Source organism: Ursus arctos, unplaced genomic scaffold (genome assembly GCF_023065955.2).
Source record: "Ursus arctos isolate Adak ecotype North America unplaced genomic scaffold, UrsArc2.0 scaffold_22, whole genome shotgun sequence".
Classification (NCBI taxonomy): Eukaryota; Metazoa; Chordata; class Mammalia; order Carnivora; family Ursidae; genus Ursus; species Ursus arctos.
The window spans coordinates 58,093,260-58,118,028 of record NW_026622897.1 but is presented as its reverse complement, the minus strand read 5'-3'; the positions used below and the strand labels follow the sequence as shown (position 1 = coordinate 58,118,028).

The window sequence follows — 24,769 nt, the reverse complement described above, 5'->3', positions numbered from 1 at the left end:
CAGAAGACAGAGGGAGAGGGAGAAGCAGGCTCCCCAATGAGCAGGGGCTCAATCTCCGGACCCTGGAATCATGACCTGAGCTGAAGGCAGACGTTGAACTGACTGAGCCACCCAGGCATTCCCATTTTTTTTTAAATAGTTCCATCCTGAGAACTTTGTCCTCCATTTTCTGGAAAATGACTTTATTTTATTTTATTATGGAGATCTGGTGATCCCACCCCACCCCCACACATATGTCTCCCTTCCCCAGCTGGTCCTGGCAGAGACTGTGAGACTAGAGTTGACATCACAATATCCCTTTTTTGAAGAGGTTATGGTCTTGGTGGGTGGGGCAGAAGGGAGGGGCAGCCCTGGGTGGAGTCATCTTTACTTAGTCCACCTAGTACCAAGTATGAGTCAGTAGCCACGACAGGCCTCAGCTGGGCCACATCTGGAGAAGTGGGGTGGGGGATGATATAACATCGCAAAATACCTGGCCCCAGCCTGGTCAGTCATCCCTCTCTGGGCAACAAGGAAACTAGCCTTTGGCCTAAGAATACAACACCTGAGACGAAGGCCTGCAGAAACATCCGTCTGCCCTCACCCCTTCTGCCCCGGCTTCTACCTGCTCACCATCTGCCTGCTCACTGAGGTCCATGCCGCATGTCATCTCTCGAACGCCCAGGATGGCCCAGAGTGGGCGTCCTTCTGGTTTGCCTGCAGACAAGAAAATCTCTTCAAGTGTCACCCGAGTGATAGTGAAGACTGCAGGCAAGCAGGAAGACTTTATGATAGCAGATGACACCTCAGTGAGGCAATTCAAGGAGAAGCTATCCACTCACTTTAAGTGCCAGGTGGACCAACTCGTGCTGGTCTTCATGGGCCGCCTTCTCAAAGACCATGACACACTGAGCCAGAGGGGCATCCTAGATGGCCACACCATTCACTTGGTCATCAAGTCCAAACGCAGCTCCAGATCCCTAGCCCATTCCTCCCGGAAGCTGCTGACCGAAGAGCCCTGCCACCGGGACAGAAACACCGAAGGAAACAGCAATGGAGTGTACCAACCTGCCGGTGTGAGTCACACCCCAGTGGAATCAGCCCTCCTCGTGGAGTCTGATGCACCCAAAACGCATACCCAGGATCTGGAAGTGGGTAGTCCAGAGTACATAGCACAGATGCTACAGAATCCTAGTATCCAGCAGCTCCTGTCTGACACAGACCTCATGAGACAGTTCATCTCAGAACACCCAGACATGCAACAACTGATGCAGCAGAACCCAGAAGTCTCCCACATCCTCGACAATTCTGAGATCCTATGGCAGACTCTGGAGCTGGCCAGAAACCTTGCTGTGATTCAAGAGATAATGCAGATCCAGCAACCTGAACAGAATCTTGAGCATCCACTGAGCCCACAGGCACACTTGGGCTTAGAGACAATGCCCGGTGGGGACAACGCCCTGGGTCAGAGTTATGTTGATTGCAATGACCAAATGCTCAACAGCTCACAAGATCCCTTTGGGGGCAATCCTTTCACAGCTCTCCTGGAAGGACAAGTTTTGGAACAAGTTCAATCCTCACCTCCATCTCCAACACCACCCCAGGAACGGCGGGACCAGCTCCCACAGCTCCCTACAACCCGAGTCATCTATACTAGTTCTCGTGGTTTATCCTCCATCACCTCAGCCAACGTCACCCCCAACAGGGTGAACCATACTCCCAGTGCCTATGCCACCACTATCTCCGCCACGTGCCGGAGTCACACCTGTCCCGTTCAGCAGCCGGCTGGGGTACCAGCCTTACCTAGCATAGAGCTCACCCAGCAGCCCCAGGCAGAGGATAAAGATGGCACCATCTCTCTAGATAGGTCTGACCAGAAATTAGAAGACGACCTCCAGGCTTCAGATGAGCAGATCAGCTCCCAGATCACAGGAAACATGATGCAGTTGCTTTTGAACAACCCGTACTTGGCAGCCCAGGTGATGTTGTTCATAAGTATGCCCCAGCTGAGTGAACAGTGTAGGCAGCAGCTGCCCGCATTCCTGCAGCAGACACAGCTTCCCGACATGCTGATAGCCCTAGCCAACCCTAAAGCATCACAAGCAATATTGCAGATTGAGCAGGGTCTGCAGCTGTTGGCCACAGAGGCTCCTGTTGTTCTACCCTGGGTTGCACCCTACCTATGGGGCCTGGGTTGGCTTCCTGCCCCCAGCTGCAGCTACCCTGACACGGTGCCCTGGGCCTGGGATGTGCCAGATATTGCTGAACCCAAAGATCCTGAATGCTGCCACAAATCTGGAACCGTCCAGCAGAAGCTACAGTCCTTAGCTGAAGACCCTTCCCAACTTCCACAAGCCCCTGAGATTCGTTTCAGTCAGCAGATGGAGTCTCTCCAGGCCATGGGATTTGGGAACCACCATGCCAATCTGCAGGCACTCATCGCTACTGAGGGGGACACCAGTGCCGCTATTCGCAAGCTCAGGAGATCCCAAGGATTCTAACCACCGTGCCTACTTATTTGCTTGTTACCTGCCTGCTGACCCATTTGACCACATCATCTGCCCCTTCCACCTCTTCTGATGCTTCCAGCCAGGAGAAGTCCTGGAACAGGAGAAACCAAACAATGTTTTCTCCACTGAATAATAGACCACTGGCCATGGGTAGAAGATCTGTCAATAAAATGGCTACTCCCACATGCCCACATCTGAGGTTTCGCTTTGTTTCTTCTGCAAAAAAGGAAACTATCTGTGAGTGATACCCCTGTCTCATCTACAATCCACACATGAGCACACACACACCATGTGCAGATATTAATATAGAGAATCACGGTTGTGTACATAGACCCACAAACTCAGACATCATACCATGCTCACATACCCAAGGTCATGCATATGCTGTGCACACATACACGAGGTCACATAGCCAAAGGTTCACGTGTACAGGCACATACATTCAACACCCTGCACACACAGTCATGGGCATGCACAGCAACGCACAAATACCTAAGACATACGCAGACCCACGTGTAGGGGAAGACAGTCATAACGTAGCCATACAAAAGGAAAATTCCTGTAGATAGACACATAAGTAGTCATAAAGATTTCCTCAATTTCCCAAGTCCAAGTTGTTCCAGTTTGAAAGTGGAAGAAGAATGGCCTGGTGGGCTAGGGTAGGAGAAGTCCACATTTCAGCCAGGTCTCCGTAAGTCTTTATCCTCTTCAGGAATCTCCTCCTAACTGCCACTGTCAAACTCGTAGGACTTTGCTGACAGTCCTGTCAGTTTGCTGGACTGTCCCTATTCTCTCTTTAGCACAGAGAGATACAGTTGCTTACCCTGACTGCATATTCCCATCACCAAAACTCAGGCGTCCGGGGCGGGGGTGGGGGGCATGGCACCTTCCGAGAAAACACATCCTTCAGCATATCTAATGTCCATAGCTTGTGTTTTCTGTGCCTAGCAAAGGCCCCATCTCCTCCTCTTCCTGCCTCCCTAGGAGTATCCCAGCCAATTGGCATGTAAACTATTACATAAGTCAAATATTGTTTTAGGCATTGAAGAAATAGCAGTGGCCAAATAAAGTCAAATAAGCCAAATAATTTCATAAGTCAAATATTGTTTTAGGCATTGAAGAAATAGCAGTGGGCAAATAAAGTCAAATAAGTCAAATAATTTCATAAGTCAAATATTGTTTTAGGCATTGAAGAAATAGCAGTGGGCAAATTAAGTTCCTTTATTTAGGAGTTTACTTTTGTGGGCATAAGACTGTATTCTACTTAACCTATGAATAACTGCTATGAGGAAAAATGAAGCAGGCTAAGGTCTTCTACACACAGGGTAATCTGGGAAGGCCTCTCTGGAAAGGCAATAATTGATCAGAAATCAGAAGAAACTGGGAGAACTGAACACACACACTCCCTTAGGGAGAAATATGTTCCAGGCAGAGGAGGCTACCTAGGAGTAAAAGCGTGATGTGGGAATATTCTTGATGTGTTTGAGGAATAACAAGATGTTGTAGCTGGAGTGGAGTGAACTAAACAATGGGAGGAAAAACAGGACATCAGGAAGAACTTTGTAGGGTCTGGTAAGGACTCTGGATTTTACTATGAATGCAGTAGAAAATCCCTGCTGGATTTCGAGCAAACAATGCAGGTGTTTCAGGGCATGGGTCTGGCTGCCAAGTGGGAAAAGACTGTGCTAGAGGTTGAAGTGAAAGTGGGCCCACTAGTGAGGTAGTTCTTGAAATGGAGCAGGTGGGAGCTGGTTGTGGCTGGAGCAGTGGAGGTGATGACGTGGACTCAGACTCTGGTCTGCAGAGGGTACCCACAGAAATCCGTGTGCTCCTCACAGACTACCCCTCCTCCAGCCCTGACACTGCCATCAGCAAGACTGAAGGAGGGTCCACAAAACTCCAAGCACACCTGCAGATCGACTGCCAGACTCCCACTCCCCCCTCAAACTAGCAGAAAGATAGGTCTCAAGAAAGAATTACATCTAAAATGGATTTTCCACTTTCCCATTAAGGTGCCTTCATCCAATCAATTCATCCTTTTTTTTTTAAAGATTTTATTTATGTATTTGTTTGTTTGTTTATTTAGAGAGCTCCAGCAGGAAGAGGGCAGAAGGAGAGGGAGAGAGAGAACCCCCAGTGGACTGCGCACCATGGGGCTCCACTCGGGGCTTGAAGTGGGGCTTGACCCCAGGACCCTGAGATCATGACGTGAGCCAAAACCAAGGGTCAGATGCTTAACCAACTGAGCCACCCAGGAGTCCCTATCCAATCAATTAATCTACCTAGTTAAGCTTCATACCCTGTTTGCCTCACGTTACCTGAAAAGCTCAAACTCTGTTGTGTCATCTTTCTGATTCTTATCCCAATATGCTCCAAAAATCCCTCATGTGACCCAATTTTCCACTGGTCATCAATTCTCCAAACCTTTCCACCTACCATTTAGAACTCATAATTTAGCAACAGCAAAACCCTACTCTACCTCTAACCTTTCCCTACATGATCCCCGCCTTTTCGCCATAACTGAAATCTGGTGATCCACTGACAGCCCGTACACTCTGTGCTCCATCCTGTTATGAATAAAGACCAAAATCAAGCTCTTGACTTGGCCACTGACCCCAGTCTCTCTAATTCATCTACTCAATGGCTTAGTCCTGCAATTATTTTCTCTCCCTTCTGCATCATTTGTCCCTCCTCATTGTGTTGTTCCCATCAGAATAAAAGCATGATGTAATATTCTCAGCTTAAGATAAAACAAAACAGAAGTTTCCCTAAGCCCACATTTCCATGCAGCCATCATAACCTTTCTCTTAAGTACAAACTCTTATTGAATCTACTTCATTTCCAACCCACTCTCTTTTAAACCCACTCGCTTTTAAACCCATCCAGTCAGATTTCTGCCCCCTCCACTCTTCCAAGCCTAGGCCCATCGCGGTCCCCATTCTCTTGTCAAACCCAGTGGTCAGTTCTCTGCCTGTATCTTCCTGACCTACCAGCATCATCGACACCACCAGTTACTCTCTCCTTTCTGAACTCTTCTTCCTTTGCTTTGTTCTCCCCCCTCCCCTTTTTCTCACTGGATGTTTCATTTCTTCTCAATTTCCTTTGTGGAACACATCTAATATTCCAGACATGTCAATATGTAGTGCCCCTGCCTTGGTCTTTTTACCTTTATCCTGTTACTATACTCACGAGTCTTATGATTCTAAATACTCTGCCCATGCTGATGAACTGTAGACTCGCGGTAGGGAACTCCCTCCCTTCATGTCCATTTGGGTATAAAATAAACATCTCAAATGCATGTGACTCTGAATTCTGGGTTTTCTATTTAACAACTTTATTCCCTGGGGCACCTGGGTGGCTCAGTCAGTTGAGCGTCTGCGTTTGGTTCATGTCGTGATCCCAAGGGCCCTGGGACCGTGTCCTCTATCAGCTCCCTGCTCAGTGGGGAGCCTCCTTCCCCCTCTGTCTCCCTCTCTCTTTCTCTCTCAGTCTCTCATGAATAAATAAATAAAATCTTAAACACACACACACACACACCTTCATGCCCTGCTGTTGTTGTTTTTAATATCAGTAAATTGCCAATGCATTCTTTGGGTTCTTCTGGGGAATAACTAATATTTTTAAAAAGTGAAATAAAAACTGCATGTCGTTTTTGGCCTCTCTCTCATATTCTTGATCTTGCCCATCAGGAAGTCAATATGCTGAAGCTCTATACAAAATTCACGGCTAATGTTGAATCAAAGAGAAGACGGAAACATAGAATGCCAGGAAGAACAATTCAGGGTGCAGCTGAATTTGGGTCTTCACGGGAACAGAGGGGGCTAAGCCTTCCTAATTGTGCAATCCTAGGCTGATTCCCACGCACCACACACAGGTGTGCGGAAGTAGGGCTCTTGGCCTGTGATGGAAGGGTCAGCCCAGGCCCCTCACTGTGAAGAAGCCGTCAACGTAAAGGAAATAGAAGAGGTAAAGGGGGGTGGTGGAGTTCCTGGGGATACAGGGCACCTCGGAGAGATCTCAAGAATCCATTGTGTGAGGCTGTGATGTCAGTGCTGAGGTCACAGAGGTGACCTGATGGAGTGGGTTCCGGCCCAGAAGGCTTCAGGGGTGGCTGTTAGCAAGATGAGGGCGGTTTGGAGCCCTGTATAAGAGGAAGGACGGGGCCACAGCTGACTGGTATGTATGCCCCGACCCAGACCCTTCTTCCTGCCGTTGCCCTTCACTCACCAACCATAGACCTCTTTCTCAGGGCATCCAGTTTCCCTCTCCCGACCCAACACCACTCAGACCCATAATCCTCCACAAGCATCCCATCCCGAGGACCTCACTGCCCCTTCCACGCAGACTCCCTGTGCCCACACCCTGAGACCCCAAGCCCTCTTCCCGCTCACCTTTCCTACTTTCACCACTGCCTGAAAGGATGATCTTGGTACCCCATCCCCATCCCCCAGCTGTGTCCCCACAGACCTGGGCCTCCTGCTGCCCACCATGGCCAAAAGCGGAGAGGCCCTGCCACAGGGCAGCCCAGCACCGATCCAGGATCCCCACCTCATCAAGGTGACAGTGAAGACGCCCAAGGACAAGGAGGATTTCTCGGTGACAGACACTTGCACCATCCAGCAGCTGAAGGAAGAGATATCCGAGCGCTTTAAGGCCCACCCTGATCAGCTGGTCCTAATCTTTGCTGGCAAAATCCTCAAGGACCCTGACTCACTGGCACAGTGTGGAGTGCGAGATGGCCTCACTGTCCACCTGGTCATCAAGATGCAACGCCGTACCATGGGCACTGAGTGTCCGGCTGCTTCAGTCCCTGCCCCAGCCCCCAGCCCTGGGTCATTCCCTCAACCAAGCTCCATTTACCCAGCAGACGGGCCACCCACCTTTAGTTTAGGTGTTCTTACAGGCCTCAACGGGCTAGGCCTGACCTCTGGTAGTTTCTCTGACCAGCCAAGCTCACTGATGTGGCAGCATGTCTCTGTGCCTGAGTTTGTGGCTCAGATCATTGATGACCCTTTCATCCAGGGTCTGCTGTCCAATACAGGCCTAATGCGCCAGCTGGTTCTTGACAACCCCCATATGCAGCAGCTGGTCCAGCACAACCCCGAGATCGGGCATATTCTCAACAACCCTGAAATCATGCGGCAGACGCTGGAGTTTCTACGCAACCCAGCCATGATGCAAGAGATGATGCGTAGCCAGGACCGGGCGCTCAGTAACCTGGAGAGCATCCCCGGTGGCTACAATGTGCTTCGTACCATGTACACAGACATTATGGACCCGATGCTTAATGCGGTACAGGAGCGGTTTGGTGGCAATCCCTTTGCTGCTGCCACTACTGCTAATGCCACCAGCAGCAGCAGCATACCTTCCAGGACAGAGAACTGTGACCCTCTCCCCAACCCCTGGGCTTCCACATATGGAAGCTCAGGAGGCAGGCGAGGCAGGCGTCCCGGGGACCAGGATGTATCTGAAACTAGAAACAGGGTTCCCAACATTCTGGGCAATATAGGGCTCTATGACTATCTTCAGCAATTACGTGAGACCCCCCAGTCCCTGGGAACCTATCTGCAAGGGACTTCATCCACCCTCAATCCGAGCCAAGAACCACCACCACCAGGAAATCGAACGCCCCCAACTTCGTCCTCCTCCCAGGAACGTGAGTCAGGCCAGCCTCTCCGCAAAGAGTCGGTAGCCATCAAGGGAAAGTCCTCTCGCCCATCATTCCTGAGATACCCCCCAGAGAGCAGTACTGGACAAGATGGAGGCCAAGGTGGTGCAGGGAATGGCTCCGCTGGCCACAGCACCAACATGCCTGACCTTGTCTTAGGGCTAGGGCGTGCTGCCGACAGGGCGCCGTTTGTCCCTTCGCCGCCGTCCCCCATGGCAGCTACCCCCGGGATGCCTGAGCATGCCTGGCTGCCCCCACCAGCTTACCCAAGGTCTCTGAGGCCTACCAGCACGAGCCAGGTCCCACCGTTGCAGGACGAGATGCGCCGGCAGCTGCCGGGGCTACTGCACCTTCAGGCCGCCGTGGCCAACCCTCGCGCCATGCACGCCCTGCTACAGATTCAGCAGGGTCTGCAGATCCTGGCTGCCGAAGCACCTCGCCTCCTCCTCTGGCTCATGCCTTGCCTAGCAGGGCTGGGAAGCGTGGCAGGCGGTGCAGAGCCTAGAGAGGGCGCCCTTATGCCCGAGGATGCCCCTCCGGCCCCCGCTCCTGAGGGTCCCCCAGCACAGGGCTCTGTGGAGCTGGGCCTCTATTCCACCCCTTTCCTCCAGCTGTTGCAAGCTCTAGCTGGCGCCAACCCCCAGCAGCCGCAGCCCGAGACGCACTTCCGGGCGCAGCTAGAGCAGCTGCGGGCGATGGGCTTTCTGAATCCCGAAGCCAATCTCCAGGCCCTCATAGCCACGGGGGGTGATGTGGATGCTGCCGTGGAGAAGTTGAGGCAGGCGTAGGAGCCCCAGTTGTTCAAGCCAGATCTTTCCCTCTGTGCCCTTTCCCCGTATCCCACTACCCGAACTCCCCCGTTCTTGAATGCAGCTGCACACTATGAACCAAATCCACTATGATGCCCTTTACTGTGGAGACAATGTTGTTCCAGAGCCAATGAGGAAGAATGAGAGCCAGAAACAGGGTGGGGGTGCTGCGAGTGACCCAACCACCCCTGCCACTGTACCATCTTGGGGCCCCAGTCTGAGCTCTGCTAATGCCTATCTTGAGATGCAATTACATCCAATCTCCAGTGTCTGCTGCTGCCTGAGTCCAGTTCTTTGTGGGCCAGGGGGGAAAGGGGACGGAGAGAAGCTGGTGATGAGACCTCTGTCTGCAGGGGTGGGATGGCTTGGAGGGTGAGCTTGAAGTTTTGAGGTTCAAAGAGTCGTGGAGAACAAACGAGGGTGAGCCGAGGCCTGCAGCTCCCCTGGTGTCCTTCCAGAGGTCCCCCAGATCTGCTGTCCTGTAGGAGCCACCCCCAGGTGCTGTGTTCCTTGGAGCGTTCCTAACAGCGGCCTGCCTGCAAAGCACGCACGGTTCATTCTTTCTATTGCCCCTGAGGACTACCCCACAGGTGGCTCTCACTTTCCGAATTTGAGGCTGATTCCTGAGTCGATAGGGAGCCCCAAGAATTCAGGCTGAGTTCTAAGATTCCCTAATCTCGCAAGGTTACACAAGTACTGTCCCTGGTGGACACAGTTTGTCCTGGATATTGTCTTTCTCGCAGCCGCCCGCTCAGAAATGGAGTATCCCCCTGCCCGCAGCGCTCTGCTAGTGGAGAGAGAGCCGATGTGAGACAGAGACGGGAGCCTCCTCCAGGAGGCGCTGGGCTGGGAGCCCAGAGCCCTCAAACTGTATGTGAAGACTACTCGTTACATAGAATGCAAGCTGTGAAAGGGGCTGCGAAGAGCGCGGGCTGTGGAGTAGCACACGGCCTGATCTTGTGTGGGGGGCCAGGGAGGCTTCCTGAGTACGCGCTCCGAGCTGCAATCTTAGAGTGGTAAGAACGAGGTTGGCAGACACGTGGCAGGAGAAGGGAGAGCGTCCCAGCGGAAGAGCCAGGAGGAACAAAGATGCGAAGGCAGGCAGTGTACGACACCAGGATGTGCCCTCGGCCTCTCCGACTAAAGTCGTGTTTGCACTCAAGGGTGCTGCCCCTGACCCGAGTACTTCCAGGATAAGAGTGATACGATTCATAAGTCAAGTGAGCAAACCGGCGTCACCCACGGGGGTAAACACTGGAGCAATGCACGAACATATGGGGCATAGTCACACTTAAATACACCCTGACACGGCACGGCTTTGTACAGGTGTTCGGGCCTACATGCGGAGCACGGTCTGTTGAAGGTGGATCTCAGAACTGACATGCAAACACAAACACTGATGTTATATTGCTGTCCCGGGAGGAAAAGGGGCTTTGAGGGAGGGGACCGCTGCAGTAAAAGTGGTCATGGCGTGTGCTTAAACATCAGAGACTCAGCGTCGGGTGTCCTTTTAGGAACTTGGAGGAGCAGGGCCCAGGACATGTGCACCAACCCGTCTTACCTTCAGCAACCAGCATGCCTCAGCTGCTTTGGGGGCAACTTTCTCCCACTGCTTTAGGTTTCAATCTCTAGGTGAAGCAGGAGGCTTCAAGCTCCCCTTCTACCGCCTCTTCCCTCCCCTCCGTGGGGAGGGCTGTCAAGATGAAAGGAACTGCTGTTTATAGTGGGCTAGGGAGGAAAGCAGGGGCAAGTCTTGCCTCTCTGTTTCCTGCAACCAATAAAGCAAGTGCTGTGGGGCTGCCTCTGACTGGGGACAGTGTGCCACGCAAACTCTAGTTTCAATCCTCCAAAGGCCAGGTATCTGAGAAAAAGCCTCGGGAAAGATTGCTTTCATTTGCCTTTCCTCCGGGCCAAAGGAGGCATGCGGGCTCATTTGAGGTAAACCCCAGGGCAGACAGCAGGTGGGAATCTGGGTCTAAGCAGGTGGGAATCGTGACTAGGGAGGACAGTGTCCACTGGATGTTTTCAGGCCGTGTTAGGAGAACCCTGGACAGTGGACCTGGGTGTGTGGCATCTTCGCTCTAGCCTCATTGGAGGCTGAACTCCTCAGCCGCATGTCTGGCTCCGAGGCAGTGTCCAGGAGAAGGGGGTTCCTGGGACAGGGAAGGTCACTGTCCTCCGCCTAGGGCTCCATCTAATGTAGGGCCTGGCCCAAGGGAAGCACTCAGTAAAGACTGAACGAAAGAAGGCTGAATGATGAGTGAGGAAGTGAGCAACCAAATGAGAAAGTGGTTAGAGAGACGACGCAGACGTGAACTGATGGACGGGGCTTGTGCTTGGGGAAATGGGGACTGGAGTTTGGGGAAGAGGGGATCCCGCAGGCGGATGTGACCAAAACAGCAGGCTTCTCCGGATGTCCCATTTGCTCCCTGCGGTGACTCTCACCCTCTGTGAGAGGTCTAAATCCAGGACCTGTGCCTGGAGAGGACGCACAGCAGGGCCTGCGTACGTGCAGGAGAGAAGCACGGTCAGTTTGCGTGATACTGGGTCTAGTGCCTCGCTCCTCGCAAAAAAAATGTACCCTTTCTTCAGACCAAGAGATTTGCTAGAAAGAAAAAAGAAAAAAGGAAGCAGCTGCAGCAACAGCACTGAAGTCTGTAATGCTGTACCTCGTAGCCAGCCAGGTAGCTGGACAAGGTAAGAGCAAGGCGTTATGCAAGCAACAGGAAGTGATTCTATGCACCTGTTCTCCTCCTCCTCCTCCTTCTCCTCCTTCTTCCTCTTCCTCTTCTTCTCCTAATAGCCCTGTCATAAATACACACACATTTTTTTCTAGGTATTTTAGGGTTTCACTACTTACATTTAACTTTAAATAATAATAACAAATGCCAGCCCTGTTCCAAGCTCTTTATACCTGAATCCACACAATAGTCCTCTAATGCAGGTCGTGTTACTATTCCCATCTTCCAGATGAGCAAAACTGAGGCATAGGGAGAGGGGAAAGTTCATGGCTTAACCTTGTACAGCTCTCGCATAGCAAAGGCAGGATTTGAAAATAGTCTATTCCAGAGTCCACACTCTTAACCACTGCCTTGGTCAAGTTAATTCATGCTTCAATCCATACCCACAAAAAGTAAAAAGGAGAGGGCTTTGTAGCATTTAATTGGGACCTTTGCCCCCCTGCAAATACCCACAGTGGACTGGAATATTTCCTTTGCCATTCCTTATGTTATTTATGGTATTTTTAAAAAAATTTAACTGACTAGTGCCGTGCTTCTTAAATTGTTTTAACTTTGAAATACTTAATGCCAAAATGTTCAATGCTTGACTCATTATTCCTTTGCAAAATACCATTGTTTAATTTTGTCTATTTATCTGCATCTACTTAAAGTAGACGTCAAACTTCAGAAAAGGCCAAATGAGATCTTGATTGGTTTTGCACTACATTTGTAAATTAGAGAGAACTGAGAAATTTACAATTGGCAGTCTTTCCTTTTAGAATAAGGAGTGTTTCATCTACGGCCATACCACCCTGAACGTGCCCGATCTCGTCTGATCTCGGAAGCTAAGCAGGGTCGGGCCTGGTTAGTACTTGGATGGGAGAATAAGGAATATTTCCATTCAAATTTCCTTTGTTTCTCTATAAGGAAGTGGTTTCTCCAACTGCTCATGAACAGAGGGGGAGGGATGGGAGTAAGCAAAATACATGAGGGGGATTAAGAGGTATAAACTTCCAGTCATAGAATAAATAAGTCACGGGAATGTCATATACAGCATAGGGAATATAGTTGTCATATTGTAATGACGTTTGGTGACATAATGCCTAAAATTGTCAAAGCACTATAATGCACACCTGAAACTAATAGGGTATAGTATGTCAATTGTACTTCAACGACAATAATAAAAGAACTGTGGTTTATTTTATTACTTTTTTTTAACTTCTTTTATTATATTAGTCCTACACATTTGGATTTATTTAAAAGTTACGTTTTTCTGGTTATTTTAGGTGAGATTTTTTTCCATTACATTTTCAGGGTGGATATGGTTGTGATGGAACTGTGCTACTACCAGTTACATTATCAATTCTTTTCTTTTTTTTTTTAAGATTTTATTATTTAGGGGGCGCCTGGGTGGCTCAGTCATTAAGCGTCTGCCTTCGGCTCAGGGTGTGATCCCAGGGTCCTGGGATCGAGCCCCACATCAGGCTCCTCCACTGGGAGCCTGCTTCTTCCTCTCCCACTCCCCCTGCCTATGTTCCCTCTCTCGCTGGCTGTCTCTCTCTCTGTCAAATAAATAAATAAAAGAGAGAGACAGCCAGCGAGAGAGAACATAGGCAAGGGGAGTAGGAGAGGAAGAATCAGGCTCCCAGGGAGCCTGAAGCCTGATGCGATTTATTTTGTCGATAAATATACACACACTACTGTAAATGTGTTTTCTCCTTCTTATGGTTCTCTTCATAACACTGTCTTCTCTCTAGCTCACTTCATGGTAAGAGTACAGAATGTAACGCACATAGCATACAGAGTGCGGGCTCATCCACTGTTTATGTTATCGCCGAGGCTTCCCGTCAGCAGAAGGCTATTGGTAGTTACATTTTTGGGGAATCAAAAGTTATACGTGGATTTTTTACTGCACAGGATCAGTGCCTCTAAACTCCGCATTGTTCCAGGGTCAACTGTGTGTATCAGATAATACAGAGAAGTAGATTAAGAAGTTAAAAACTAGCAATGCTAATACCACGGCGGTTGTCCTTCCAACATGTTACAAACCTGTGAATCTGTTGTACGTAATGTTTCATAACCTGGCTGTTTAACTTGATAATAAGTCAGGGAGCTTTTTTTCCAAGTTACAAAGGAGCCTTTTGCGACTCATTAGTTTAACCAATATTTCCTGAACACTTACTGTATGCCAGAAACTATGCCTCGTGCTGGAATTCAGTGGTGAACAAGATAGCTATGGTTTTTGCCCTAAGGTGCTCGCAATCTAGCGGCGATAAGAGACTTCCAACAAACAAACAGGAGATAGAAGTAATAGCTAACAGAGCACTGAGAACGAGGCCCCGTTCAATAAGCTTTGTGCCTATTAACTTTTAATTCTTGCAACCACCCTGGAGGTCGGTACTGTCATTAACCGATTTTACAGATAGGTAAAGGAAGCAGGGGAATGTTAAGTGTCTAATCCAAGGTTGCACAGCTCGGAAGTGGTGGAGTTGGAGCTGGGATTGGAACCTGTGTTTCTAGGGGCCGCACTCTTAATCTCTATTCTACTACAAAAACAATAATTGAATCATAATAAATTTCATGTGGGAAATAAAGCAGGTAATTGGCTAGTGCATTTAGGGGGAGGAGGTATATATTTTTAGAAGAGTGGTCGGAGTGTATCTCTCTGGAGGGAGTATTTCTGCAGAGACTTGAAGGGTAAGAGGGAGCCAGACATTCAGAGAGCTGGGGGAAGAATGTTCCAGGCAGGGGGGAAAGTGTAAAGAAGTTCCCTGAGTTAGGTTAGAGTTCAACACGTTTGAAGAAAAAGGAAAGAAGGCCAGTGTGTCCAGAGTAGTGAGAATGGGCGGGGGTGCGGGGGTGCTTCAAGGTGAGGTGGGAGAGACGGCGGGCAGGGTGGTGCAGGGCTCTGTTGCCTCCCACCGAGTGTGGAGTGATTTCTTGCTCCTCTCTGTGGAGCAGGAATGAGAGGCTGGCAGGGTGGAAACCAAGTCAAGACAGAAGATCTTGCCATCATCCAGGTAAGGGATGGTGTTGCCCCTTCTCAGACTGGGGTTCCCCACAAGGGCAAATGGCAAGAAGTGGACAACTGCAGAATTTTTGGAGCTAGAATTGACAAACCGTTCTGATAAGATCAGATGTGCAAGGTTAAGGGAAGGGAGGAATTGGGGTTCATTTACTCATTCAGCTAACATTAGTTGAACCCTCTCTCTCCGCCAGGTTCTGTGCTGGGTGCTGGAGACGGGGGGTGGTCTAGAGCACAAAGCCCAGCCTTTGTGAAGCCAGAGGAGAGGACGCAGACATACCCCATGATGGAATTTCAAGCAAAGGGAGAGGCTAAGAGACACAGAGTAAAGAGACAGGGATTGACAGGTGGCCTCTTCCGGGGTTGTGATCATCAAGCTCATGACTCCAGACAGCGTTGAAGCAGAGATGTGGTGAATAAAGCGACTGAGCAAACGAAAGTCAGGAGCACGAGTTCTGAGTTCCGAGACAAATGGGATGTCAGTTAAAAAGCAGCCACGAGCAGGGTGCGTTCCAGAATGTAAGAAGGCTGCTGAGTCTGGGGCAGGGTGCTCAGGAGGTGGGTCAGGCAGTCAGCCCGGAGCCAAATTAGCAGAGCGTTTTAGACTTGGGAAGGCATTTAGATTAATTCAAGTATCACAGGAAAACCTTTGGTGGTTTTGTGTAAAGAGATGAGGTTAATTGATCTGTATTTGCTACTGTGGGAGGTAGTGACTCTGTTGGACGGAGAGAGGAAGCAGGGACACCAGCTCGGAGGCTCCTGGAAATGTCAAGGTGGGGCACCTGAGTGGCTCAGTCGGTAAAGCATCCGGCTCTTGATCTCAGCTCAGGTCTCAATCTCAGGGTCGTGAGTTCAAGCCACACATTTGGCTCCACACTGGGTGGAGAGAGAGAGTTGAGGTGATCAGAGTCAGGACACATGTCGAAGAAAAAGCCCTGAATAGTTACTGATAAATTAAATGTGAAAAGAAAGGACTCAGGGGTGATTCCTGTGTTTCTGGCCTGAACAACTAAACGAATGACGGTCTGAGAAGGGAGAAGGGGCTGCAGGGAGTGGTAAGTGGAGATTCTGCTCTGACCTGGGCGGGCTTGCTTGTAAAACCGAGATAGGGAAGGTTATGGGAGAAACAGGTTTGTGGAGAGAGAGACAAGAGTTCATTCACTGTTCTATATGATTCCATTTATCATGACAACAAAGGATTCTCACATATGCTTGCTCCACATTCATCCTATTGTTGGGCATTTATTGAGGTGAGCAAAACATCACAAACTGTCATAACAATAAACCCGTGTCTGTGTCTTTCATTCAATCTCCCTTTCTCCCTCAACTCCCTCCCTCCCACCTTTCCTTTCTTCCTTCCTACATGTATTTTTTTTTTTTTATTGTTTACTGGCAACAGGGTTACAGTAGCAAATAGGATAAGATCCCTGTTCTCATGGAGTTTATATTCTACTGAAGGGACATGGAAACATAAATGAATAGTAAAGAAGAAATAATGACAGGGGCGCCTGGGTGGCGCAGTCGTTAAGCGTCTGCCTTCGGCTCAGGGTGTGATCCTGGAGTTCTGGATTCGAGCCCCACATCGGGCTCCTCTGCTAGGAGCCTGCTTCTTCCTTTCCCACTCCCCCTGCTTGTGTTCCCGTTCTCATTGGCTGTCTCTCTGTCAAATAAATAAATAAATAAATAAATAAATAAATGTTCTATGCAGATAATTAAAATAGACTGATAAGATACGGAATGGTTGGGAAGGGCTTTGTGAAGAGATGATTTGAAAGGTAAGAGGGTGAGCCCTGTAAAGATTAGGCAGACAAGCATTAAAGGCTTAGGGAACAGCGATTGCAATGACTTTAAGTATGGGAAGGCACTTGGCCTGTGTCAGATATAAAAGGGAGGCCAGTGTGGCCAAGGTTTGTAGAAAAGGAGAAAATCATCATCAGGAAGTCAAGGAGATGAGTAGGAGTCCGAACAGGGGAGGCTCTTCTGTAGCTAGACAAGGAGTTTGGATTTTATTGCAAAAGCGATATGGAGGCGGTCTTTGCTACTCCCATCAGAGGGTCTTTTTCAGTTTAATTAAACTTATAAACTACACTTGGCTCAAACCTACTCAATGTATTATAGGAAGGAAATCACAGCTCACTAGCAGGTCAGAATCAGGCATTTCTCTTTTAATGGGAATCCTTACAGCACTTCCTGCTCAGTTAGCATGGCCACCAGGGGTCGTCTTCTCCCAGGTGACAATTTTGGTTAAAAAAAATCAAAACTCTCATTAGATCTTTCTGAAGCAAATTGCTGACAAGAAACAGTGAAACTGCATATGATACTGAACTTTTTGGGGCTCCTGGGTGGCTCAGTCAGCTAAGCGTCTGCCTTCAGCTGAGTCCCACATGGGGCTCCTTGCTCAGCGGGGAGCCTGCTTCTTCCTTTGCCCGCCGCTCCCCCTGCTCTCTCTGTCAAATAAATCTTAGAAAAAAATACTGAGCTTTTCATATAGCTTGATGTCTAATAAAAGTATTATCAGGATAAGAAAAATTAGCCAATCTCTGTGAAAAATATGGGAATGTAATATGTTTTCTGGAAATTAGATCTTATTATAATACACTTTAAATCAGGTGCATAAGGTCAGCATTTTACTGAATCTAGTTGGAGTCCTGGGTCTAACAGAAGATACCACACTCCCCTCCCCAGGCTGCTTGGAGTTATCTCCATTATCTGCAGCTAAACATGTCTCTGGGCATGCGGTCAACCCTGGCAGGCACATCTGTTCTCCGTGTGTCCCAGTCTAGTTAGGGGCCTGACCACAGGATGTGCCGAAGATCAGCAGTGACTCTGGTGTGGAAATCATACTCAGTATTTGACAAACGTCTGCTCTGTGTCAGATACTTTGGTTTGCACTTTATATGCTTTATCTCCTTAAATCTTCAAAACAAATCTGTGAAAAACTACCATTTTATAGGGGATGAAACCCTGGCTTAAAGGAGGTAAATGACTTGTTGAAGGTTATTAAGTGGTAGGAGTGGGACTTAAACCAGCGCTATTTTCCTCTTGAGAGTCCACGTTCCCCCTTTTTTGTCCTAAGTGGTAAGTTTTAAATTGATCCAACAAATAGCAAGTTGATTGTTTTATTTTATTTTCCAACTATAAAAGAAATATAGGTACAATGTCAAATATTCCAATGACGTTGGCTTCTCGGGCAGGATGAAGGGAGATTCTTGTGCTGAAGAACTCAGTGGACGGTGTGGGCAGGGCTCCTTCACTGAGACACAGTATGTGAACGGACTGGCAAGGGCTGTCAGTGGGTGCTTGGGAAGGAGACATGCCAGGTCTCCAGCCTGAAAGAGAGGAGAAAAGGCATGTTTCACCTCACAGGCTATGCAGGAGGAAAAAAAAAAAATCCCTGGAAACATGAGGTATGAGAAAGCGATTCTGGATAACTGTCCCCCAGAATGTTCTTCAACTCCTGTTACGTATTAATTTATTAGCTAATGAAAAGCCAGGAACTTTAGTTTGAAGATCCAGTTCTGCTGGCTGAAACTCAAAGAAAATTTCCCAGAGGAATTGGTTTTGTTAGTAATTTCCTTACGGTAGAAGTTTTTCTGAGATCTGGGCATTCCCAGGAAAGGCTCACTAGACGGCTTGCTGCCAGCCAGCCACGAGGCTCACTCTGTGAAGTCTCCTCAGACTGAGAAGGTCTTTTAAACTCAGGAATTACAACTTGTCAGAGTCTTGATATCGGTTGGATATAGGAAACACTGATTCAAACTAGTCCACGTGTAAGAATATATATCAAAATCCAGTTGTAGAGGGACCACGTGTTCCCCACGTCCAGCAGAACGTTCGGCAGGTGGTATTGTAGACAGCCGAGTGCTAATTCTGTAGCCCTTGGAAATGCCAGAATCAGAAAAAGGGTCAAGGATATAATGGCAAAAGCCTGGCAGCCTGCTGTGTTCATCTTCACAGTAAAACAATACAATGGCTGCAGAGATTTGACAGACTTTACCTGGGGTCCCACCTGCCTGGAGTGGTCAAAACAGTGCCTTAGAGAATCATCATTTTTCTGCTTTTGCAGCTGAAATACGTCCGCTCCCAAGTGACGATTTTCCTCTTTGAATGGATCTTAAATCTAATCACTGTTAAGTCATAGAGACCTAGAGTAAAACTATTACTTTCTTAGAATTTATTTTGCCTCAGCTCTAATGCTGGAGAGTTGAGATCACAGTTTATGTCTTTGAGAGCGACTTAGTTCAGAAGTTCCTGGGGAACATGATGTTATTTTCCTTAGAACTGCGTCAGTAAGTTACTCAGCCCGGTGGCCTCGGAGACACAAGCTGCCCTCCAGCCCCCGCTGTGCCTGCACGGACTGACCGTACCTATCTTCCTTCTGTTCATAGGGAAACAAGGGAACTCGTGGCCTTGACTGGGCCACGGTCAGTACACAGCCGTTTAGTGAAAGACAGGTGGCTAGAAGCAGCACTTAGACCAGGGCCTTTCCTACTTTGCTATATTCGTTTACCAGTCTCAGGTGGTATGATTTTCAACAGTGAAATTGGCTGGTGCACAATAGGTTTCTAGAGAGAAATAGTTAATTTTTTTCCTATTGCTCTTTAAGTCAAGTTGTAAAGACAGCCCACCTCAGGCAGGTGGAAGAGACCTCTGCCCTTCCCCCATGCGGGTGTACTTCTCAACTGTGACCTCATCACTGACATCATATCCCTTAAGGCTGGCCCTGGCGAAGGACAGCCAACACCTCTATGGGAGCCAGGTGACCTTGAGGCTACATTAGGAAGTGGAGTCCGGGGGTCGTGGGTGAGTGGACCTCCCTCAACACCTGCTGGTCCCTGCACCCAGGTGTGCTTTCTGCAGCACCTGGGCTTCTACAGGCCCTCGGGCGGTCCTGCATTCTGCTCTTGAGGAGTATGGCTCGGGCTAGGGAAGAAGCAGGGGACAGCCGGCTGGTGTCTGGTAGGGAGCCGTCATCACGCATCATCAGAGTGTCTGTCAAGACCCCACAGGACTGCCAGGAATTTATGCTGGCGGAAAATAGCAGCGTCCACCACTTTAAGAAACAGATCTCCAAACGCCTGCACTGTGACACCAACCGTTTGGTGCTCATCTTCACTGGAAAGATCCTCCGGGATCAAGACATCCTGAGCCAGCGTGGCATCCTGGATGGCACTACGGTCCACTTGGTGGTGAGGACCCATCTGAAAGGAACGCTGCCTGGTCCCAGAACCCTGTCAGGCCCCACTGGCCACTGCACGCATCGTTCTGAACCCTCCACCTCGGAGAGTGCCGGGATGCTGGCCAGGCTGGGCCGGCTGGGCCGGCTGGCCCGGAGCTCACCCGATCTGGCTGACTTTCTTGGCCAGCTGGCTCAACTCCTAATGGCCGCACCTGAGTCAGTGGTGCAGCTCTTGGAGAGCCCTGTGGTTCAAGGCCTGGCAAATGAGAAACCAGCCAATGCCAGCCACGCTCCCGAATCCTCAAGGCTAGTACAGAAACCTGAGTCAGCTCTTAAGGCTCTGGAATCCTTGCAGAACCCAGCCCGGCAACAGGAGCTCCTGCAGGTCGATAAGCGGGGGCTGGAGGCATTGAAGGCAGTGCCAGGTGGTGACAATGCTATGCGTCCAGTCTGCTCTGATATCCAGCAGCTTTTGCTCTTCGCCCTGGCCCCGCTGGTTGCCTCCAAAGGCCACAACCCAGGTTCAGAGCTTTGCAAAGAGGAGGCCAGCCCTCACGTCAACACTGACCCTACCGCCATCCCCACAGCCTTGGCACCAGCCAGGCCATTGGTGCAGAAGGTCAGGGCAGGAGAAGTTACCCAGGCCAGGTGTGTGGCCTCCAATCAGGCCAATCCAGGATGTGGGACTGGCATGCCAGATGTAAACTCGGGCCAGGATCTTCTCTCCCAGGAGAGCCAGCAGCCTGCAGGGAGAGCCACTGTAACCAGTCAGCTGAGACCCTCGCCCTCTGCCTTGCGTAGGGCCTTGCACGTCCTGCAGAAGAATCCAACTCTGCTACACCCGTTGGCAGCTGGAAGCCCCCTGCGACATTGTATGCCGCTACTTCCCCTCCTGACCAACCCACGAGCCCTGCAGGCATTGATACAGATAGAAAAGGGCCTGCAGATACTGTCCAAGGAGGTGCCTGGGCTGGCACCTTGTTTGTGGGGTCCAGGTAGGCCACATGGGACTAGAGAACCCCCTGAAACCAGGGGTGGAGGGCAGGGTCAGAGAGCAGACTCTGTGCAGCCCACCTTGGCTGTTCTTCAGCTTCTCCAGGCATTGGCCAATGCCTGCTCCCAGTCCACACAATCCTCATTACCCTCATCCCTCCTCACTGAAGGCTGCTACCAGCAAGACCTGGAGCATCTGAAGGTTATGGGGTTTGCTAACCATGATGCCAATCTGCAGGCCCTCATGGCCGCGGGAGGAGACATTCACGCTGCCGTTGAGAGGCTGCTGGGGGTACCAGAGGCCCCGGTCCCTCCAGCTGATGCCTACAGTGCACCACCTCATGGAGAGGGAGGGGGAGGAAAGGGAAGGGGAGGGGAGGGGAAGTAGCATATTTTGAATTCCTCTTACTCAGATCACGTGCACACTTGAACAGCCCCCTCCCTCACTGCCCAAGGCTGTTCTACATTAAAAAGATTGCTTGGATCTCATGTGTGATGTTGATTTGGGGGTAGGTGGGTAAAGAGAATGTTGTTTGGGGGAGAGATTGATCACGTTATGGGGTCTTGGAGCTGGGCTGCTCCCATCCTCAGAGTGTTTTCCAAATTTGAACGTGAGGTGGGGATGTCCTGAGTGTTTTCAGCAACCTGGTTCCCCACCAACATTGTCATCATCGTCACAAGCCACCTCCGTTCCAACTCCAGAGCGACTCTGAAGGAATCCTGGCTTTTGTTTCCCCAGGAAGCCACTCTCTCTTTCACCAAGTATCTCTGGCTTCAGGCCCAGTCTCTCCATATTACAGAGAGTCTGTCCAACCTCCCTCAGCTTGGGCTCTTTCTCTCCTACCTGCCCGTGTCAGGATCCTGCTCCGTGAGGTGAACCCCTACCACTTCTGAAGCCCCATCCTCTCCTCCTGGGCACGTTTTTTCCCTTTACCCTGTAAGATGCTTGACTTTGCTGCCCTATTAGCCACCGAACTTCTCTCTCCTTTCGTCTCTGAATTTCTGCAAAGTGGCCATGTCTCTCCATCTTCTGCAGGCAGGCACTTACCCCCAGGCTGGTGGAGAAGCTTTCTCAGAACTTTCTCATTCCTCATCTTCCCACTTTTTGTTTTTGTTTTTAATTTTGTACAAAATCTGATATACTAACCCCTCTTTCTTTAAGCTGCTTTATTTAATCTATATTCTTACCCATTTTTGGTTTTGTTTTGTTTCTGTGGAGTGGTGCTTCCTGAGAGTAAAGCTACACGGATTCTTTCTTTATTCATCTTTCAGGGTTTGACCATGTTCTTGGCTGTGGCTCTTCCTTCTGTGCTCGTAGTTCCTTCATCTCTGAGTCTATTTATACTTTCCGAGGCCTAGCAGCCTTCTTTTGGGTGTCACCGAGGAACCTCGGGCTCAGCATAGCCAGAGATAGCTCAGCATCTTTCCCTGGGCCCCATTCCGACTCTACATTCTGGGGTCCCTGTGTCTTAGTGAAAGTCCCCCTTTCATTCTCCATTCTCTTCTGTAAACTCTGATCCGTCAATGAGGGGATTCCCGTGCGCACCTGAACAGCCCCCTCCCTCACTGCCCAAGGCAGTTCTACATTAAAAAGATTGCTTGGATCTCATGTGTGACGTCGATTTGGGGGTAGGTGGGTGAAGAGAATGTTGTTTGGGGGAGAGATTGATCACGTTATGGGGTCTTGGAGCTGGGCTGCACCTATCCTCATACCCCTAATCTCAGAGTGTTTTCCAAATGTGAACGTGAGGCGGGGATGTCCGTGAAGTGTGCTCCAGAGGACCAGAGGCCGTATGACCCATACAGCAGGAGACCACCTAATGAAAGAGAGGTGGGAAGCATACTGGAGGCATTAGTTTTGGGAAACCAGGGACTGTAGATTCAGAGCCAGCTGACCCTGGGCTGAAAAACCACAGAATCTCATGCTTCCCGGGGCTGGGGAGGGTGGACTTCTCTGAGTTACACACCGTGACTTAATTGTTTTGTGACACTACAGGAATCTATTTACCTGAAGATTGTGGCAGTCAGGGACTGTGCGAAAAATACCTTTGGGACCGCATGACCCATCAATGATCCCAATACACAGTTTACTCCACTTCCCTGTGGCGCCAGGATGTTGGTCTGAATTTCTGAGATGAGTGATGCACATTGGGTCCCAGGGAAGAGAGGGAGTCTGGGGGTGAAGTGGGAGTGATGGGCAGGGCAGTCTCCTGAGCTCCTAGAAGCATGCTTTCTCCTTTATCATGTGGGCTCCAATGGCCAGACACCTGAGTGAGATGTTGGCAATAGTGTTAGTAGTCTTCCTGGGGACTGGATCCTGTTACCTCCAGTCTTCTAGAAGGCCTACCGGCTTCTACACCTCACCCTCCCCTTCTAGGAACTGTTGCATTTTAGCCTCAGGATGATAAAAGAGCCCAAACCAGAACTTTAGGGAGTGGAGCTTGGCATCAGGGCTGCAGAATCCTCCATCTGTCTGTTATTTGTGGTATATGAAACTTGGAATTTGGTCAATAAGGGGAAACCACGGGGAAGAACTGCCCTGTGCTGTGTCCACAGGGTATCAGTCCGGAGTATAGGCCACAGCTAGACCCCTATGCCACGGCATCAGCAGCTGTGTGATCCTGCATCCCTCCTCTTCTAGTCTCTGCTCCACCCCTTTGACCTTCCTCCTTGGAGCTCCTCTGAGGCCACAGACATAGCCGGAAGAGGAGAAGAGCCCAAGAGTTATGATGAATGGTTGATGACTTTGTGGGTGAGATAAGGGAGGACCAGGCGGCAAACTATGGGTCTTGTGGCCTAACATCAGACACGTCATTTTCTCACTTGTGAACCTGACTTTCCTTACCAGTCCATCAAGTCCCTATAGCTCTAGGGTCTTGCAAATCTAGTCCACAGATGCGTGCATTTTATGTATTACTATGGGAGTCCAGAGTCCTGAATCCTGGCCCTGCATTTGACACTAACTTCCTGCGTTCCTGACCCCCACTCTCTTCCAGGAAAAATGTGAGTTTCATGGCAGGTAAGTAGTGTGAATGGTGAGCAGTTGCCTTTTGAGGGGGACCTTTTGATCAAATGAAGCCAGCATGTTAGGGGGAGCAGGTGTAAGACCCGCGAAGAAGCATTTCAAGAGCAGAACAGCAGTTCCCTTGCCCTTCTCCACCTTCAGCTTCTTTTTATATATTTTTCTCTATTCCTGAAGTCATTACATTACTGGGTCTCTTTACCATTTACTACCTCGAGGGACAAAGGGTCTGCACTTTTGTTGCTGCATGTCCGTGTAGGTTGGCACCCTCACACATACCGCATTCTGAGTAATGTTTGAGATAATGGCCCATATAGATGCATAACCTTGGGAAGATTAGCCTCTCTGAAGCACAGGCTCTTAATTTAAATTGCAGATAATAATCACATTTTGAATTATTGGGAGCAGTTACTGGGGACTTATTTGTGTATTTTATTTTATTTTTTATTTTTTATTTATTTATTTATTTTTATTTTTTATTTTTTTTTAAGATTTTATTTATTCATTTGACAGAGAGAGACAGCCAGCGAGAGAGGGAACACAAGCAGGGGGAGTGGGAGAGGAAGAAGCAGGCTCATAGCGGAGGAGCCTGATGTGGGGCTCGATCCCATAACGCCGGGATCACGTCCTGAGCCGAAGGCAGACGCTTAACCGCTGTGCCAACTAGGCGCCCCTTATTTGTGTATTTTAGAACTGAGGTTACTAGGACAAAGGAGGGCTATTAAAAAAAGCAATTTGGAGTTTGAGCAGGCCTCCCTGAAACCTGAATGAGGGATAATTTTATGGCCAAAAGGAAAGGGACTTCCAAATGGAAGACCAGAGGAGGGATGGGAGAAAATACAGTTTTAATGAGCACTAGTTATA

At 49.5% G+C, this 24,769-nt stretch overlaps 3 protein-coding genes across 3 annotated transcripts; all 3 read left to right on the top strand.

Moving 5' to 3' along the window:
• The first annotated feature begins 635 nt into the window (after positions 1–635).
• Positions 636–2,480, top strand: UBQLNL (ubiquilin like). The gene has a single exon (XM_026489637.2). The coding sequence runs from the start codon at positions 636–638 to the stop codon at positions 2,478–2,480; it is 1,845 nt and encodes a 614-aa protein (XP_026345422.2).
• Positions 2,481–6,977: 4,497 nt separating this feature from the next.
• UBQLN3 (ubiquilin 3) lies at positions 6,978–8,945 on the top strand. Its single transcript, XM_026489619.3, has one exon. It carries the CDS (start codon positions 6,978–6,980, stop codon positions 8,943–8,945), a length of 1,968 nt encoding a protein of 655 aa, XP_026345404.2.
• Positions 8,946–19,624: 10,679 nt separating this feature from the next.
• LOC113248247 (ubiquilin-3-like) lies at positions 19,625–21,271 on the top strand. Its single transcript, XM_026489616.3, has one exon. The coding sequence runs from the start codon at positions 19,625–19,627 to the stop codon at positions 21,269–21,271; it is 1,647 nt and encodes a 548-aa protein (XP_026345401.2).
• Positions 21,272–24,769: the final 3,498 nt, after the last annotated feature.

Bases quoted from the DNA above. Each gene is read 5' to 3' on its own strand.
- UBQLNL (XM_026489637.2), top strand. From the start codon at position 636: ATGCCGCATGTCATCTCTCGAACGCCCAGGATGGCCCAGAGTGGGCGT.
- UBQLN3 (XM_026489619.3), top strand. From the start codon at position 6,978: ATGGCCAAAAGCGGAGAGGCCCTGCCACAGGGCAGCCCAGCACCGATC.
- LOC113248247 (XM_026489616.3), top strand. From the start codon at position 19,625: ATGGCTCGGGCTAGGGAAGAAGCAGGGGACAGCCGGCTGGTGTCTGGT.